General features: G+C 31.6%; 2 protein-coding genes across 2 annotated transcripts; one reads left to right on the top strand and one right to left on the bottom strand.

The window, feature by feature from the left end:
* The first annotated feature begins 496 nt into the window (after nucleotides 1–496).
* Nucleotides 497–6,950, top strand: LOC106774070 (beta-galactosidase 1). Its single transcript, XM_014660900.2, has 19 exons — nucleotides 497–1,014; nucleotides 1,097–1,192; nucleotides 1,299–1,411; nucleotides 1,512–1,578; nucleotides 1,696–1,788; nucleotides 1,960–2,103; nucleotides 2,525–2,613; nucleotides 2,698–2,803; nucleotides 2,890–2,977; nucleotides 3,074–3,192; nucleotides 3,280–3,444; nucleotides 3,791–3,969; nucleotides 4,089–4,198; nucleotides 4,689–4,798; nucleotides 4,961–5,071; nucleotides 5,154–5,264; nucleotides 5,506–5,711; nucleotides 5,797–6,133; nucleotides 6,417–6,950. The coding sequence occupies exons 1-19, from the start codon at nucleotides 835–837 to the stop codon at nucleotides 6,525–6,527; spliced, it is 2,535 nt and encodes an 844-aa protein (XP_014516386.1). The 5' UTR covers nucleotides 497–834; the 3' UTR covers nucleotides 6,528–6,950.
* Nucleotides 6,951–8,019: 1,069 nt separating this feature from the next.
* Nucleotides 8,020–12,118, bottom strand: LOC106774179 (transmembrane 9 superfamily member 7). The gene is made up of 7 exons (XM_014661067.2): nucleotides 11,931–12,118; nucleotides 11,102–11,266; nucleotides 10,875–10,984; nucleotides 10,615–10,723; nucleotides 10,409–10,521; nucleotides 9,589–9,739; nucleotides 8,020–9,501 (listed from the first exon to the last, which is right to left on the bottom strand). The coding sequence occupies exons 1-7, from the start codon at nucleotides 12,045–12,047 to the stop codon at nucleotides 8,344–8,346; spliced, it is 1,923 nt and encodes a 640-aa protein (XP_014516553.1). The 5' UTR covers nucleotides 12,048–12,118; the 3' UTR covers nucleotides 8,020–8,343.
* Between the last annotated feature and the right edge of the window lie 7,124 nt (nucleotides 12,119–19,242).

Here is a 19,242-nt window from a genome sequence, read left to right on the forward strand (position 1 = left end):
CAATATAGTCTAAAATTAAAACTACAATTGCATATAATGGGAGAAATACATATTTTTAAATTGAAAAAATCACTTAAGAGATTTTCTTAAATTAAAATATCATGCAGATACACAGATAAAAACAATTAAATTATTTTGTGGGTGAAAACTTGTAATTGTAAGAATGTAAGTTTAAATTTTACTGTAATTTTTTATTAAAAAGGTAATTTGTAAATATTTTTTAAACTAATTTTGCAGCAAATATTTTGTTTATGAGTAATGCATGGGCAAGTCTGATGTATATACTATGAATTTTAGAAACCTAAAACATTTAGTTTTTATGAAAAAAAAAAGGAAAACGATTAAAGAAAGTTTAATTAAAGAGAAAAAGAATATGAGTGGATGGAGAAGAACAAGATGTGGGTCCCAAAGCTCCATGAAAGTGGGTCCCACTTTCTCACAAAGACCATCTACTCCTCAGTGTTGAGTGTTTATAAAAGCAGCTGCAAAGCACCACCCTTTTCCTCCAACGAAGAACCTCCACATAAAGTAGCTTAATCTCACAAAAGGGTGAAAACAAATCAAAAACAGAAATATATCACTGTTGCTCACTCTTTCAAGCTGCAACCTACCATTTTTTTTTTTTCTTCCTTTCACACTGTTTTCTCTTCAATCATTCTGCATAAAGGAGGAGACTTGCACGCAGGACAAAAAGCATTCTTCTCTCCTTCTGACATTCCTCTCTCCACACGTTGAAGCATAGAATAAAGTGTTCAAGGGCCACTGCTTTACCAAGCTGAGGAACAGCACAACAAGGGTGTTGTTTTTTATTGCTGTTTTCAATTTTTTGTTGTCATGAGCTTCAACAAGCTCATTGTGTGGAATGTGCCTCTGCTCTTGGTGGTGGTGTTTGCATGGTCACTGATCGGTCATGCTTCGGCTTCTGTGTCCTATGACCATAAAGCTATCACCATCAATGGCCAAAGAAGGATACTGCTTTCTGGTTCCATTCACTACCCCAGAAGCACACCTGAGGTACTTTACTCAAATGTGTTTCATGGTTTCATCCATTTTAACTTTCTACCAAATGGGTGCCTTAAAGTTTCTCCCTTTTCAGATGTGGCCAGATCTTATTCAGAAGGCAAAGGAAGGAGGTTTGGATGTGATTCAAACTTATGTTTTCTGGAATGGCCATGAGCCTTCGCCCGGCAAAGTAAGAACTTAAGAAACAATGTTTGAAAATATGCATATGTTGTTATTATTTTAACGAATTTAGTTGTTGGGAATTATCACAATATTTTTTCTTTTGGATACTGTAGTATTACTTTGGGGGAAACTATGATCTGGTGAGGTTCATAAAGCTGGTGCAGCAAGCAGGCCTCTACGTTAACCTCAGAATTGGTCCTTATGTTTGTGCTGAATGGAACTTCGGGTAATGAAAGAGATGAATTTCCTATTTGCATAGGCAAAGAGTCCTTGCTGATATAGTAACTGTGAGTTTTCTTAACAGCTTAATCTCATTCAATTTTCAGAGGTTTCCCTGTTTGGCTCAAGTACATTCCAGGTATCAGCTTCAGGACAGACAATGGACCGTTTAAGGTAAGATAAGAATCACTCTAAAGTATCATACAAGAATTCTCCTTTTTTTTCCCGTATGTTTCATGTTTTGAATTGTCTACTAATACACTTTTCTTTTTAAATGTTGCTGTGGTTAAGTTTCAAATGGAAAGATTTACCAGGAAGATTGTGGATATGATGAAAGCAGAAAGGTTATTCGAGTCTCAGGGTGGTCCAATAATTCTATCTCAGGTAGATTACATATGCAGCTACCCTTCTGCTCAATCCAATAGCGTGTTTATATTTTCATGTAGCTTTTTTAGCTTGAAAATATAGTTACAGCCTTGTTGCTCAAAATAAACTGAAGATACACACATAGAGAAAAAATTCAATGATTTTTACCTCTGCAAAATTTTTGCACAGATCGAAAATGAATATGGACCTATGGAGTATGAAGTTGGTGCTCCCGGTAGAGCCTACACACAATGGGCAGCTCATATGGCTGTAGGCCTTGGCACTGGGGTTCCATGGATCATGTGCAAGCAAGATGATGCTCCTGATCCTGTTGTAAGCTCTGCTTATCTGTACCTTTTACACACATTTTCTCTAATCATTATAGCTTGTTGTCTTTGGTGGGGATACTAGAGACAGTATGTTTTGTCCATTTGCCTAATGGAAGAAATGAGTGATTATTCCTATTTGTACATAGTTGGTATCAGTCCTTGTTCAGTCCTTTCACTATTGTTCTCATTATCATGCCTGTTTAGTTATTAACCGTTATAACTATAGTGAAATTACCCTTTTTACTTACGGTGGAAACTGAAAATCTGACATTCATGTCAATTTTCATTGTTAGTGATGGAGAGAGAAATATATTGTTTTATATCCTCAATATATATTATATTTGCATGAGTGCATTTAAAACCAATAATTCCAATCGGGATCAAAGTCCACATCTTAATTCTAAACTATTTTTTTTTTTTTGCAGATTAACACTTGCAATGGCTTCTATTGTGATTATTTCTCTCCAAATAAGGCTTACAAACCAAAGATGTGGACAGAGGCTTGGACTGGCTGGTATGATAAATTTGAAGGTTTTATTTTGTGGGTTGTTAGTTCTTAGAGATGCTCATTTCATGTGTTACACTTTGAAACATGTAGGTTTACTGAGTTTGGTGGTGCAGTTCCTCAAAGACCTGCTGAAGACTTGGCATTTTCAATTGCAAGGTTTATACAGAAAGGGGGATCATATGTCAACTATTATATGGTAAATTGAACTTTTCTTGATTTCATTGTGTGAATTTAATTCACCCTTGAATAGTTAACTAATCCCCTCTGTTTTGTTCATTCCAGTATCACGGGGGAACAAATTTTGGTCGAACTGCTGGTGGTCCCTTCATTGCTACGAGCTATGATTATGATGCACCTCTTGATGAATATGGTATACATGAAGATGAAAACAGAGTTCTCATATATATATATATATATAATAGTTGAAGATGAATGGTTTTTTAGTTATTTATTATGTTCTATGCAGGATTGGCGAGACAGCCAAAGTGGGGTCATCTGAAAGATTTACATAGAGCAATAAAACTGTGTGAACCTGCTTTAATATCAGGAGATCCTACTGTACAACGGCTTGGGAATTATGAAGAGGTATAACTTTATTTAGTTTTCTGAGAATTATTTGTGAAACTGCTATGGAACTAGTCTAAACTTTCAACGTTCATAACCAATGTACAGGCTCATGTCTTTAGATCAAGGTCTGGAGCTTGTGCTGCATTCCTTGCAAACTACAATCCACAATCTTATGCAACGGTGGCATTTGGAAATCAACATTACAATCTGCCTCCTTGGTCTATAAGCATTCTTCCTAACTGCAAGCACACTGTTTATAACACTGCAAGGGTGAGTCAAATTAAACTAACTTAAAGTTCAGATTACTGGAGATGGGATAAATGTTTCTTATGATAGAGATTTTATATCTGTGAAGCATGACCAAATATAAACTATTTAGTTGGTCTGAGTAAATTTGTTCAATAATGAGTTATGTGCAGTAGTAGTTCTTGTGACTTTTTTGTTCTGTGAAAGTAGGCAAACAAAAGGGACAAATGATATTTCGTTTTGGAGTCTTACTTACATTCTTTGTCTCTTGTTTGAACCTAGTTTCAATTTCAATGAGAAACAGTATTCTTTTGAGTAACTCTTGAACTGAAGATTTCAGCAGTAATGTTAATTCGAAATCTCTTTACAGGTTGGTTCTCAGAGCACAACAATGAAGATGAGTCGTGTTCCTATTCATGGAGGACTGTCTTGGAAAGCGTTTAATGAAGAGACAACCACTACTGATGATAGTTCCTTCACTGTGACTGGCCTGTTGGAGCAGATAAATGCAACCAGAGATTTGTCTGACTACCTGTGGTACTCCACGGAGTGAGTGTGACCTATAACTCTGCAATGTTCTTACTTTAATTTCTCTTAACCATTATTGATAGATTTGCTCCTTTTTGTTTCTAGACTATGAATACTTATGTTGTTTCTTTTCTTGGCAGTGTTGTGATCAATCCAAATGAAGAATTTTTGAGGAATGGAAAGTATCCCTATCTTACAGTTTTATCTGCTGGGCATGCTTTGCATGTTTTTATCAACAATCAGTTGGCAGGTGAGCAGTACACTGCTGGTTCACTTCACGCTGTTTCAGCAACACTAATGATTTAAACTACAAGGATGTATTACTACAAATATTCAATTTCTATAATTTTTTCTTTTTATTTCGTAATGTGATCCAAGAGGAAGAAGAGGGAATCTTTTAAGTACTTTTGAGAAGTGAATGGATTGGACAACTGCACTTTATATATATGTAATGACATGATCAGGTAGCTTATCCAATACTTGATGGACATGACCATAGATCATGTTACCATTCTTCTCTTAACTTTCTTTCCAAAACTGGTCAAACACTGTGAAGTACCTCTCAGAAATAAGTTGAGCTTTCAGTGAGAAAGGTTAGAAAAACAGAGAAAGAAAAGGAAAAAGAATACTTTGATGTAGGTTTCATTGAATTACTGCTAAGGGTTTTGTTTCATGGGTCACTATTTTATTTTGCTTCATCTTTGATACATTGAGCCAACTATTTATCTTCTTGTGGTCAGGAACTGCATATGGAAGCTTGGAGGCCCCCAAACTAACCTTCAGTGAAAGTGTGAGGCTCAGAGCTGGTGTTAACAAAATCTCCCTTTTAAGTGTTGCAGTTGGGCTTCCGGTTTGTTCTCTATGTCCCTCTCTCTTGTGTGAACACTGCCATGACTAAATGATATCAGATGCACCTCTGCACTTCCAACAAATCTGATTGTTTAGAATTTTAAACTCTGGTTATGAACATGACTATATATTTATTCATCTGCTACCTTTTATTGGCACACAGAATGTTGGTCCACATTTTGAAAGATGGAATGCTGGTGTTCTTGGCCCAATAACATTAAGTGGTCTCAATGAAGGGAGAAGAGACTTAACTTGGCAAAAGTGGTCATACAAGGTTCTTTTCAAACGTTCTGCTTGCTTTCTCTTTCTCATTATTGCTTTAGTTTGCCTGAGATTCATTTGAATGCTTGTTTTAGGTTGGTCTTAAAGGTGAAGCCTTGAATCTACATTCTCTTAGTGGAAGCTCCTCTGTTGAGTGGCTTCAGGGGTATTTAGTTTCTAGAAGACAGCCGTTGACATGGTACAAAGTGAGTATTGTGATACCTCTATACTACCCTGCAAAAAGTTTTCATCTTTCCATTGATTCTGGGGTCAGCCACGGACTTCATGAAACTTTTATACTATTTATCAACAATGATCTAGAAAAAAAAAAAACTATGTGATTATTCTGTGGACAGTGTTAACATATGCCAAAAAGTTAGTGTAAATGCAACAAAAAGGGACCATTTTTTTGGCTGTAAAAGTAATGTCCTTTCTATACTTTTGCAGACTACTTTTGATGCCCCAGTTGGAGTTGCACCATTGGCTTTAGACATGGCCAGCATGGGCAAAGGTCAAGTGTGGATAAATGGACAGAATCTGGGCCGCTACTGGCCTGCTTACAAAGCATCCGGTTCTTGTGGTTACTGTAACTATGCAGGGACTTACAATGAGAAAAAATGTGGAAGTAAATGTGGCGAGCCTTCTCAAAGATGGTAAGAAATGTCTAGCTTGTTCTTGAATTTTGTTTAACGTTGGTTAGAAACCATTGTCATACTAATTGCTGTCTGATAATGTCAGGTACCATGTTCCTCATTCTTGGCTGAAGCCAACCGGAAATTTATTGGTTGTGTTTGAGGAATTGGGTGGGGATCCGAATGGGATCTTTTTGGTTAGAAGAGATATTGACAGTGTATGCGCTGATATCTATGAGTGGCAGCCAAATCTTGTTAGTTATGAGATGCAAGCTTCTGGCAAAGTCAAAAGTCCTGTGAGGCCAAAAGCACATTTGTCATGTGGTCCTGGACAAAAAATCTCATCAATCAAGTTTGCTAGCTTTGGCACTCCAGTAGGATCTTGTGGAAGCTACCGTGAAGGAAGTTGTCATGCTCACAAGTCATATGATGCTTTTCAGAAGGTAAAACGAATTTGGATTCTCTGTTGTTTTTCTGTGTTGTTCCTCTACTATGCCTTCAAAATACATTGACATTGATTTTGATGTTTTAAAATATATTACAAAACCCAATAGAGAATCTGGACTGGTTTTTTACTTGTTCAATGCTTTTCTGGGGATTGTTTCTTTCTAAGCTTTAAAAATATCATTTTTGGTTTGAAACTTGAATTAAATCCTGCAGGGCAAGTGATGAATTTCAAGTTTATGGTACTGAATAGATTATTCGATTATGACTTTATTGTTGCAGAATTGTGTTGGGCAAAGCTGGTGCACAGTGACAGTGTCTCCTGAAATTTTTGGAGGAGATCCATGTCCAAGTGTGATGAAGAAGCTCTCAGTGGAAGCCATTTGCACCTGATGATTTTCAATCTCTGAAAATAAGTGGAATAAAGGTTCCATATTGATTTATTGAAGCTAAGTTTACACGTGTAGATCACCACAGGCATTGATTTGGCTTTACCAAGGTGAAGTTGCAGATGAAGACAACACACCATGTGGTTGAAAAGCCTCTTGGGATGATTGTGGATTTGTGTGTATATAATGGTGTTGTGCTTGTTATACTGAGGTGGAGAAAGGTGAAAAGTTACCTTATGCACATTGAGACTACATTGATTTAGTCCATGTGCAAATTGGTTTTTGTATGTGTGGAAGTCTCTTGCTTCCTGTAATGTATTGATATTTTGTAGGAGATAGCAATTTGGTGCTTTCTTGTTAGAAAACTTCCGGAAATGTATTAAGGTCAGGCATGTTAATTCAATGATGTTTTGCTTATGCTTGTTTTTGTTTTCTGTGTTACTAATACACTTTTTTAGTTTTAGTTCAAGTATATTGAAAATTGCACAATTATGGCAGAGACTCTGATATTTTCACTGGGTCAATGTTATGAATTTGTGGTTTTAATTTTTCTTGTAAGAAAATTTAAAATATATTAAACTCTAGACTACCGGTGATAAATTTAATAAGATTATTTTTGTATCTTTTTCGTCGTCTAAGGCATAACGAAAAGAAACAAGAAATATTCTTCGGTTTTTGATCGTCGATTCTTGGTCTTGAGGGTATCAATCTCAGGTGAAAGTAATTGTAAAATTACTTTGACGCTCTCAAGTTCGTATGTGTGGATATCAATTAATGCAGCCATATGATCTAATAATATCAATGATAAATATCTTGAGAATAGGATTTTGTTATTAATTTTTATTTAGTCATGACAATTGTTTTAAAATATGTCATTGTTTGACATAATTGTATTGGGGTATTCTTAACTTTTTCTAGTAGCATATTCTTTTGTATTTTTCGACAGGACTAGTATATCTCGGTCTTGTTTAATATTTATTGATAAAAATATTATTTCTCAACTTTGTCTAACTTTCTAATAGAAGTAATACTTTTCGATAAAATTAGTATTATAGACTTTATCTAGTACCTCTTATCGAAATGGTAAGTTTCTAATTTTATATGTATTGATGGGTATAGATCAAACATATCATATCAAACTGAGGAATGAAACTGATTAGTTTCAATTAAATCTAGTTAATCATTCGATTACATTATGCAAATTAGTAATCATGTTTAACAGAATCATGTTTAAGGACATTAACAAATTGATCGTCTTTACTTTTATCTAAATTTTAGGAAATAATAACACGAAAATGCGTATATGCAGTCAGTTTCTAAGTTCACATTTTAATGTCCAATTTCTTGCATCGTATAAAAACCTTGGACACCCCATTTTATAGAATACAATGTTTATTTATAATTATTCTAGGAAAGGAGTTTGCATGTAACAATTTGTATATTTTAATATATACTAATTTATTCGGTTTCGCAAGGAACGTATTAACCCAGTGCCCTGATCGTAATCCAAGTCTGATAAACCAGTCAAACATCCTCATGACAAACATTTCCTGAAGATTCAATAGTTCATCACTTCGTTGTGTCATGATGAAATATGCAGACATATCATTACTTCAGAAACTACCACAATAATATTTGGAAACACTGTAACAAATTAACAATCCATCTGCTACTCTAACAATAAACAAAAAGGGTTTTCAAGGGTGGAGTAGGGGAAAAAGGTAACCTCCCGGCAATATTTGCTTTGAGTCCTCTAATTGTTAAAGCCTCTCGGATTCCGGGTTCCCGATGTAATCATCCACTATATGATGGCCTTGAAATCAGTCAATCTTCACCGAAGAGTAAATCTTGCGAACAAACCAGAAGCAAGCATAGAACCCAATAGTTCCCGTCAACACAAAGAAGGCGTATGAAACAATTATCATGTATCCAAAGTAGAGGATGCCCGAGACCAGCTTTGAAATCTCTAACTTTGTAAAGAAGTAGAAAATTGAGTAGAGGAAAAGGTACAAGGCAGAGGACCCAGCAGTGAGGTACGATCTCCACCACCAATTATAATCCTCACTGCACAATTGGAAGTAGCAAAGCACAATGGTAATCTCGGCACACGTGATTAATAGAATCACAAACACTATGAAAAGGAAGCCAAAGATGTAATAGAACTGGTTCAGCCATATTGATGTGAGGATAAAGAAGAGTTCGATAAACACTGCACCAAATGGAAGAATGCCTCCAATAAGAATTGAGAAGACAGGTTTCATATACCATGCCTGCTCAGGTACCTGCCTAGGAATTTTATTAGTCTTCACTGGGTCTTCAATAGTTGGCTTTTTAAATCCCAGGTAACTGCCCACAAAGACCAAGGGTACTGATATACCAAACCATAAGCAGACTAGGGCAAACATGGTTCCGAAAGGGACTGCTCCAGAGGACTGCTCCCCCCAGATTAAAGCATTAAGTACAAAGAAGACAGCAAAAAGAATGCCCGGAAACATAAAAGCAGTTTTCAAGGTATTCCTTTTCCATTCTGTGCCCTTGAACATCTTGTACAAACGTGATGAGGAGTACCCAGCAAATAAGCCCATAAAAACCCACAACAGAACCATCGCAGTCATGAGACCTCCCCGATTAGATGGAGACAAAAACCCTAGCAAAGCAAATACCATTGTCACAACTGTCATTGCAAAGATCTGAACACCAGTACCAACATAAACACACAGCAAATTCGAATTGATTGGTGGCCTGAAAACATCTCCATGAACAAGTTTCCACCCAGTTTCTTCTTGGGCCTCATCTTGGGTTTCTAGCTGATTATAGTTAGCAATATCTCTGTAAAGAGTTCTCATCATGATCATTGCTACCATTCCAGACAAGAAAAGAACAATCATCAGAGAGTTAATGATGGAGAACCAGTGGATCTGATCATCATTCATTAAAAGATATGTGTCCCACCGTGATGCCCATTTGATATCACTTTCCTGGAAAAATACCAATAAACTTGGCTTAGCATATCATGTAATAAATGAGTTGACAGTTTGAGTAGCTAAGATTTTAACTGGCAATACCTTAAAGGAAACATCATATGTGAATACGACATCCTTGCCTGTATCAACTTCTTGTGGGACTGTACTACCTTGCATCAAATTCTTGGTATCTTTATTGCATGTTGTTACCTGTGGGTCCTTGTCATTCCACTCCTTGTATTCATGATTTATACTATTTACAGCAACAGAGTTCATACAAGAAAGACATAACACACATTAAGCCGTCATTTGAAATCAAATATACAAGTGCTTTACTTCGGAGAAATAGACTCAATAAGTAAAGAAAGGCACAAGTTATGTTATGATACTTACCACGAAAGAAGAAAGGATTATCTAAGAGCCCATTTAAAAGACTCTAATGCCAAAATATTATTTATCTTCAAATAAATGTGACATCATGTAGAAGTTAAGATCTGTTAGATACAAATCTAACTAATTTGTTTCATTCTTATTTCTTAAAAACAGCATACTTTTCCGGACATAAAACAAATACATACATACATCCATACATACATACACACACACACATATATATATATGTATATGTATATATGTAGGTGTGTATATATATACACACACACCTACATATATACATACATATGTACATACATACATATATATATATATATATCTATATATATATACATATATATATATGTATGTATGTATATATGTGTGTGTGTGTGTGTGTGTGTGTATATATATATATATATATATATATATTTGTGTGTATTTATTTATCAAATATAAAATTATAAAACCCAACCAAGTTAATCCATATTATGCCAACATTAGCATGCACCACCCCCTTAACAGAGAGACGTAAAGAAAAGAGCAATACCTGTTTGGGGTGACCTCAAATCCAACAATACGAGCAGAACCAGTTTCTGGATCCTTGTGATACATGACTCTAAAACTCAAGTGGTTATTGATAAAATACTTCTCCTCCTTGCTCTGTAGGAAAAACGTAAATTTGTTACAATATGGAGTGACAAAAAAGATTCTTCGAATTAAACTATATATAACAAAATTCAAGCTGAGTTATACCCCTTGATAGTTTCCTTTGAACCCAACACGAAATCCATGTTCATATGTTGTTGAGGGACTTCCATCCCTCCTTTGTCTACGAACAGCAACGGGAAGGTTATCCAAAATCCTGCATGTTAAATTCATAGCTTCAAGGGTGAATGGAATTCAAAGCAGAAATCTATAGACAAGCAGTAGACAGGCAGATGAATCATAGCAAACTACTAAAATGAACTCATACTGCATAACTAAGCACTCGCTCCAAGACATTTACCACTTACATGTTCACTCGATATTCATCATCAATCTTTTCTTTAAAACTCTTTGCAGATTCAGCATCTAACTTATGATGGCAGACAACAGTGCAAGACTGTTCCTTCCTCATTTCAAACTGGAAAAAGAAGACAACAGACCTTTTAAATTGACAAAGCTAAACAACAAAACAGTAACCACTGAAGTACACCATCATCTTATAGAAATGTCAAAGGATGAGAGAATAGAAGCTCACCGTATACACTGAATTCTCAATGCGATCACCTCTAAGCACCTCTCCCAAATTCTCTGCGTTGTTCACTATCTTGGAGGGTTTGCAATAGTTCAAGAAGTAGTAGTCATATGGAAGTTGAGTCTTTGTAGATGATAGTTTGTTCACTTTGACAGAAAGGGGGTCACCCTGATGCCACACATGAAACAACAACTCAGTATCTTCATCTTCATTCTTCCCTCACAAAAAATTAGAAACCAAAAGACAACACAAATCGAAATGAAATTCTCCCGATCTCGACCAAGTTCCGAATCAGCAGATACCAACTCTCAAATGACACACTACATTTTATATTTCCTAAGACCGAGTCAATCACGAGCCACATTACACATACAGATTCCAAGTGCAGCTATACAAATATAACCACACTTCATCGTCGCAATTGGTCAACCTCCTCGAAAACAGCGTAAAGAGGAACTCAAACACCAACGAAAGAGCTCGTAACCGAACACGAAAATCTCCCGAGATTCCGTCCTCGGAATCAGCAACACGATTGTCATTATACAGAACTAACGATTCCATTACACAACATTCTAAATTAAGGCAAAAAAAAACATCAGAACAGCGGAATCATCCAAAACTAACTCGGTTATTTCACGAACACAAAATCCATCATCCTAAACACAGCGCGAGACGAAATTAAGATTAATTCCACACAGATCAGAGGCGAAACCCTAGATCCGAGCAGCGCGGCGACAAATTAAAGGTGATCGATAAATTAAAGAAGCACATCGCGCGGAATTTGAAAGAAAGGAAAAGGAAGGAACGGAGAGAGAAGAAATGGAAAACGTACAATTTGGAAATCGCGAGGAGCAACGCCGGGAAGGTAGAAGGAGTTGACGGAAGAGAAGAGGAAGAGCGCGGCGAAGACGACGGATATGGCGGTGCTTGCCTTCATCTTCTTCTTCATTTTTCTACCTTTGTTTCGATGTGGGAAAAGAAAAGAAGAAAGAAAGATAGACAAACAGATATATGCAAAAATAAAATAAAACCAATGAAGTGCCAGTGTTTCTGGTTACTCTACTACTAAGTCTGGTTATCCATAGACTGCAAAAAATTATTAATTAATAATTAAATGACTTTTTGCTAAACACATTTATTCTTCATTTACTACTGCAATTAAGATCCTATAAATGTGTAAAATTATTTTATAATTTTAATTAATATACTGTAATGATATAAGGATACTTTAGATTATCATGTAATCACAAATTAACAAGAATAATTTATAATAGATGAGACAGTGTCGTTATAAAGATTAATTTCCTCCTGTCTTAAAGAAAATTAACCATATATAGCAAATGAATTAACTTAATTTGGCTCAAGATTATGTTGGTCTGAATGTGAATTTAGACATTGGAAATATATAAAATAAAAGTGACTTAAAATAAATAAATAAAAATTCATGAAATCAATATTCCCCCAATGTATTAATAATTAGTTAATCTCTCTCTATCACTTAAAAAAATGTTTAATTTCTTTAATGCCATTATAATCTTTTCTCACTTTCTAATGAAGTAGTTAATCTCTCTCTATCACTCTTTGTGGAATTTTAGAATGTTATGAATACCAAACCATATCTTTCATTTTCAATTAGCTTAAATGGCAAAATCAATATCTACCACACATTAATTTATCATATCAATTTTACCATGCTTTAGTAATTTGCTTATAACTCTTTATTTTACATAATATAAAAACATTAAATAATAAATATTCGTATATCATATGGATAAAAAAAAATCAACCCATATTATTTATTAAAATTATAAAATGTTAATTCTAATTTAGGTGATCGATAATTTTTCTTAATTTTTTAGTTCTTCACTTTGTTTCATTGATACACAAGAAATGTCCAATTTATAAAATTGAACTTGTTTTTACTTTCCGGAAAATATTATTTTAACATTTTTTTTATTATTTTTTGATAACGTATGTATATAAGATAGTTTGTGATTAGTTCTTTTAAAAAAATTTAAATATAAATTTAAACAGATCAATAAAATAATAACATGTATTCTATTGTGAAAAAGTTATTAAAATATAATCTTTATATGAGGTTGAAGGTTGAAAATTCATAGTAAAAATTTTAAATGGATATTACTGAATAAATGTTACTGGATTTGTTTTGTGAATGGTTAATGGTTTGTAATTTTTTGAGTTAATTAAATCATGAGTGAAAATAATGTGTATAACTAAATAGTTGTAATATGCTTAAATTGGACATACTAACTTATAAAATTGAGACCTTTGGTTTAAAATAAAATCAAAATGATCAAAATTAGTTATTTGGTGTTATTATGGTTTTTTTAGTTAATAGAATCTAAAAATATTTTGGGATTTGTTAAAATTTGTTGATAATTTTGAGTAGATTTTTTAGTGGAAGGATATAAAAAAAAATTGTGAGGCCTTACAATATATATCTCAGTTAAGAGGAATGATTATTTTAAGAGATGATTATTAATGTATATTTATTAATTATCAACTGAATAAAATCACTGATTTAAAAGTTATAATTGATAGTTAAGGTATAATTCTTTTTAATTTAGATTGTAATAGTTAAAACGACATGATTTGACTGTAACTTGATACATTCAATTATTGTAAAAATATAATTGATGTTACAAGCAATAATTTTTCTTTTATCAATTGTCCCTAAAGGAATTAAATTATTTTATTCTAACTTGTCACAGTATAATTATGTAATTCACAATAATCTTTTCCTAAATAATTGTTCACGTATAAATGAATTTGTAATTCTCGTTCTAATAAATGAAAAAATATTTACACTTAAATAAGATGTTATTTTAAGAATAACTATAAAAGAAATGATTATCAATATAATAAAATAACTTATAGGAGTGAGTAAGTATTTAATTAAATATTGTCAAAATATATGACGTTCAAAACTTTATTAATAACACAAAACAAACATATATAAATAATTTAAGAATATTAACCGTGAAATCTCATTATGTGAAGATTAATAAGGTGACTAATGTAAAAAAGAGATAAATAAGTTAAAATTGTTGGTCAAAAAGACAAAGTAAAAAATCTCTTATATAAAAAGTGACTTATCTTTTAGATATCTAATAGTTATATTTTATAATTAATCATTTAAATAAAAGTCTATCACGATTGTGGAACATAGATGTTTTTTACCCTCAATAATTGTTTTCTCGATAAAAAAAATAAGATCAACATAACGGTATAACATGAAAACTCTAAAATTATAGAAAAATCACGATCATTGTCCAATGACAATAAAAAAATAAAACTATATGAAATTTTTTATAACATATAGACAACTTATTTTGTGATTTTTAACTAAGTACACTTAAACTCAACAAAGTAAAATATTAACCAAAACCTTACAGTTCTATACTATAAGAGTATAAAAAAAAAAAGTAAAATACAAACTTAAAGTGGCTTTGACTTGAGATAATTATAATTGTAAGCTTAAAGTCCACTATATACTCATTAACACCTATGTTATTGTTTATCTTAAGTGATGTGTGACTTTTCAATATGTGTTATTTTCATTGACTCAACAATTTCTACCCTAATTTAAATAAGTACATTTTTCTTTTTATATTCATTGTCTATACCAACAATAATCAAGTTTCTCTGTCTTCTCATTCAAAATTCATCTTAGCCCACACAATAACCATAATTTTATGTGTTAACAACAATTTACCACATATACCCCTCAAAATTTTCCTTCTCTTAAATATTCCTCAGTGACAATCTAAACAACCACATAAGGTTATAGTTCTCCCTCAACATTACAAATTCTCACTAATGAGTTTGTCACTGTGGTTTTGCGTACATTGAGATAGTTTGACAAGTACAACTCTACTTTGGTTGATGCAGATTAATACTGCCTCATCTAAATGCGATATTCGATCACAATGGAGCTATTTTGAAAGATTGATCGATTGAGAAAGAATCACAAGGAGAAAGCAAAAGAATCGTAGAAGTTGACATAAACATTTTAGGCATGTAGAGAAAGAAATAATAGAGAAATAAATTTGAAGAAAAAAAAATGAAGGAGGAAGGTGCATCATGTAGGTAGGTAAAGGTTTTGCATTTTTTGGGTTTTTAGTAATAGGGTAAAACAGAGATTTCAAATTTTATAGGACTGTAGAAAGTAAATTGGGGTGCAGGAAGCAGCAGCTATTTCTTGTTTTCTTTTCAGTAGCTTGTCGAGTTTGGGCCAATCACAATTCCTATGGAAGCCCAGGTAAGGTTCGTTACTAATGTGCTGGTTTTAATTGAGTAGGCTGGATAACAAATTATTATATAGTCATATTAATAACAACTATACATTTTTCATGAAAAAAGGAATGTCATTGTTTCCTAACAAGGTTATGTGAATTTTAAAAGAAATCCGTACTTAATTATCAAATTCACAAAATCTAAAATTAATATAAATATTAAAACTTAAAAAAGAAATAATACACTATTTTATAATCACCATGAGATCGTTATAATTATCACTTACACAATTATCTTTATAGTTTGTTATAATATAATTTTTTAATTATTACTACTATTATTATTATCACCATATTCATTCATCTGTAGTCATTATTATCATGACCAATAAAGTGATTGTTATATAATAAAATCAAACCATCACAGTTAGAAATAACGATTTTTTTCGTTGATAATACAGATTACCTTATTAATGTACTTACTTATATAGCACGAATTTTTAATACCTTTATAATTCGATTTTTGAGAAATCGAATTTTGAATATGTTTCAAAATGTTTTTTATACAAATTAAAATTTAAAATTCGTATGATAAGAAAACGAATTTTGAGAAGATTTTTAAGTTATTGATGTTCACTTTTACTTTTTAACTTAAAAAGTTCTCCACTTTTTTTTCACTTTTTTTCTTATTTTTTTTTTTTGTTGTTGATTTAGCAACCTCTTCTCCTTTTATTATTGTCATGTTAAGTTCTTTTTCTCTTCACTCCATCACCGCAAATCCCATGTATTATTACATATTTGATTAGATTTGTAAGTTTATATTTTACATAGTTATATATAAATATTGGTTTGGTTTGTGATGTGAGAAAAATAATGATGCATTGTTCTGGAAAAGCATGAAAGAAAAGGAAAAACAATGAAGCTTATTTTTAACCATTGTCCTTCAATGGGTTTGGAAAACCATATAGATTTGGAAAACCTTTATCCGTGAACATTTTTTTTTATTATTAAAAAACATGAATCACTTGAATGGGTTTGGAAAACCATCGAAGAATTGAATGATTTTTGAAACCCAGTGAATAATTTTAATATTTTTTTAATTATTGAAACCTTCTATGGTTTTCCAAACTCACTAAACGACAATAGTTAAAAATAAGCTTCACGTCATGCTTTTTCAGATCAATGCATCATTATTTTTCTCACATCACAAACCAAACCAATATTTATATATAACTATGCAAAATATAAACTTGCAAATCTAATCAAATATGTAATAATACATGGGATTTGTTGTGATTGAATGTAAAAAAAGAAGAATTTAACACAGAAAAAAGAAATAGAAGAAGAAAAGAGAATGCAACTATTAGGTCAACAAGAAAAAAGAAAGAAAAGAAAAAATGGAAAAAAAATATTTTAACTTAAAAAATAAAAGTGAATGTTTGTAACTTAAAAATCTTCTCAAAATTATTTTTCTGACATACGAATTTTAAATTTTAATTTGTATAAAAATATTTTGAAATATATTCAAAATTCGGTTTTCGAAAAATTAAACTCTAAATATATTTAAAAACTGTGCTATATAATAAACAGTATGCTATCTGAAATTAAAAAAGTAATTTGTATTATGAAAAAAATCTAGAAATAACAAGCATTCACAATAAATATATATAATTTGTAAGATCAAGGAGATGAAAGTAGGAGGTGTTTTGAAAGGATAGAAACATAAAGACAGAAACAAGTTTCCTCCATTTTCTGTGTGGAAAAGCTTAACATTCATTAATGCTTATGTTTCCCATTACTCAACTCTCACATTTCTCACCTACTCTCTCCTATTTCCAATGCTGCACATGATCACCACCAAAGGAATAATAGAGATATGTCACATGCACAATTTCATTTTCTTTATTTCTTTTAAGCTTATGTTTTTTTTTTATTTAAAATTACAATTACTTTCACTTTAATTTAATTTATTCTTTCAAATTTTAGAAATATGCTGATTTAAGTTTTTAACTTTTGTTAAATTTATTTAATATTTTAAACGCATTTCATAATAATATTAAAATTATTTAGATAATTTGAAAAATATATTTAAATTTTTAAATAAATTTAATAAAATTTATTTAAAATAACAAAATCCATACAAACGAAATACTAAATTAGTTTAAAATTTTAAGAAATAACTAACTATAATTTTACCTGAAGAATAAAAAATATTTACCCATTTATTTTATCATACACATTATATACTTTATTCAACATAAACTTGTCTTTCACTTTTAATGATGATTACATTAAACTCTAATGAATGGGTTTATAGAGATTATTGCACAAATAATCATTGATTTGATCACTTCCTCTAGCAACCTTTCTTTAATGATGGATGCAAACCATCATTGACCACCACCAACTTTCATTTCTATTGGAATTATTTTTAGCATTTTCAAGTTTGCTCGAAGAAAAAGACACTTTTAATTTAATCTCTTCAAACAATCTTAGAAAAAGAAGGTAATAATATCTTGTAAAAGCTTGAAGCTGCACTATCTCAAACAATTAGCTTTCATATTTCTTTAATGCATTCAAATATTATAGTCTTAGTGATCAATTAACTGAATAATTTAATAAATTTCATTAATGATCAAAGGATCATTTAATTTGATAATTGACATACCTATCACATTGTTATTAAAATCTATGGAAATGAATGAGATTGAATAGAGATTATTATATGCAGAGGAATTCATAAATTTAACATCCTAGTACTCTTTATTTACCTCTACTTTTTTCATTTATAACAGTTTATTAATTCAGATTCATTTAAATATTTTCTTAGTTTAGTAATTTTCCTCCAATTCACATTATTTCAACCGTAATTAATCTCATAGTTTTTGGTATATATAGTATTTCTCATACCACAAAATACATACACATATTTAACTTTTTTTTAAATAGTTATTTCTTTAAAATTAACAATGAATTTTAAAATGAATCAGAAGAATGTAGGTTTTTTGAACAGAGCACAAGCAGAAATAGGTGGGACCCACGAAGGACATCAGATGTAAATGCTGCAACAAGTGTGGTCGCGCGTGTGTACAACGCAAGTGATTGTAGAGAGAAATGATGAGAAAATGGGTTACACGCGCTATAAAAAGTTACATTTTCACGTTCGCCGAAAGACATAGGGCGGCACATGTGGGTCCCATTCTTCCACCGCCCCTTTTTCAATTCTATTTTTTTTTATTGTTTATTATACTCAACATTTTTATATAACTTTTTAATTCCATTTTCAGCAATGATTTTCGTTTTTTTTTTAAATTTCATAATTCATGAGTTATGAATAATTTTACGATTTCAATCCCATGTTACAATTTTTATTGGATAAATTAATTATTTTGTGACTTAATTTTTTTTGAACTTTTTTTTTTTACATTTTTTCATACATTTTTTTAGTCAAGTTGAATACATATTAATACTAATAATTTTAGATTATTTTTAACTATTTTATTGAATTAAATTATCTTGATATTGACTTAATAATAAAAGTATTTAAAAAAACTACGAAAAATATTTTAGTTGTGTTGCATGTCGATACGATGGATTGTGCCACAAACAAGACACGTCGATTGGTCAGATACTGTCACGAATACGAGATCTTTGGATAATTTCTCATTTTCCTTAATTTTAATTAATCTAATTAGTTTTCTAGATTAGCGGATATAATTTTTAAATTAATTAAAAATACGAATACGATTGTTCAAAGAATTTTTCAAAAGGAGAACTCTCATTTTCAACTCAATCTGTTTGAGAAAAACAGAAGAAAACTCCCTTTGATGTATTTTTTCGTGCAAATCAAAATAAAAGATAAAACTAAAAACAGTTATTTCCAATTTT

This window comes from Vigna radiata, chromosome 9, assembly GCF_000741045.1.
Source record: "Vigna radiata var. radiata cultivar VC1973A chromosome 9, Vradiata_ver6, whole genome shotgun sequence".
Taxonomy (NCBI): domain Eukaryota; kingdom Viridiplantae; phylum Streptophyta; class Magnoliopsida; order Fabales; family Fabaceae; genus Vigna; species Vigna radiata.

Bases quoted from the DNA above. Each gene is read 5' to 3' on its own strand.
- LOC106774070 (XM_014660900.2), top strand. From the start codon at position 835: ATGAGCTTCAACAAGCTCATTGTGTGGAATGTGCCTCTGCTCTTGGTG. The intron at 1,579-1,695 runs GTAAGATAAGAA...GCTGTGGTTAAG, and splicing joins CAGACAATGGACCGTTTAAG to TTTCAAATGGAAAGATTTAC. The intron at 2,804-2,889 runs GTAAATTGAACT...TGTTCATTCCAG, and splicing joins CATATGTCAACTATTATATG to TATCACGGGGGAACAAATTT.
- LOC106774179 (XM_014661067.2), bottom strand. From the start codon at position 12,047: ATGAAGAAGAAGATGAAGGCAAGCACCGCCATATCCGTCGTCTTCGCC. The intron at 10,724-10,874 runs GTAAGTGGTAAA...TTTAACATGCAG, and splicing joins GATGAATATCGAGTGAACAT to GATTTTGGATAACCTTCCCG. The intron at 10,522-10,614 runs GTATAACTCAGC...TTTTTCCTACAG, and splicing joins TCAAAGGAAACTATCAAGGG to AGCAAGGAGGAGAAGTATTT.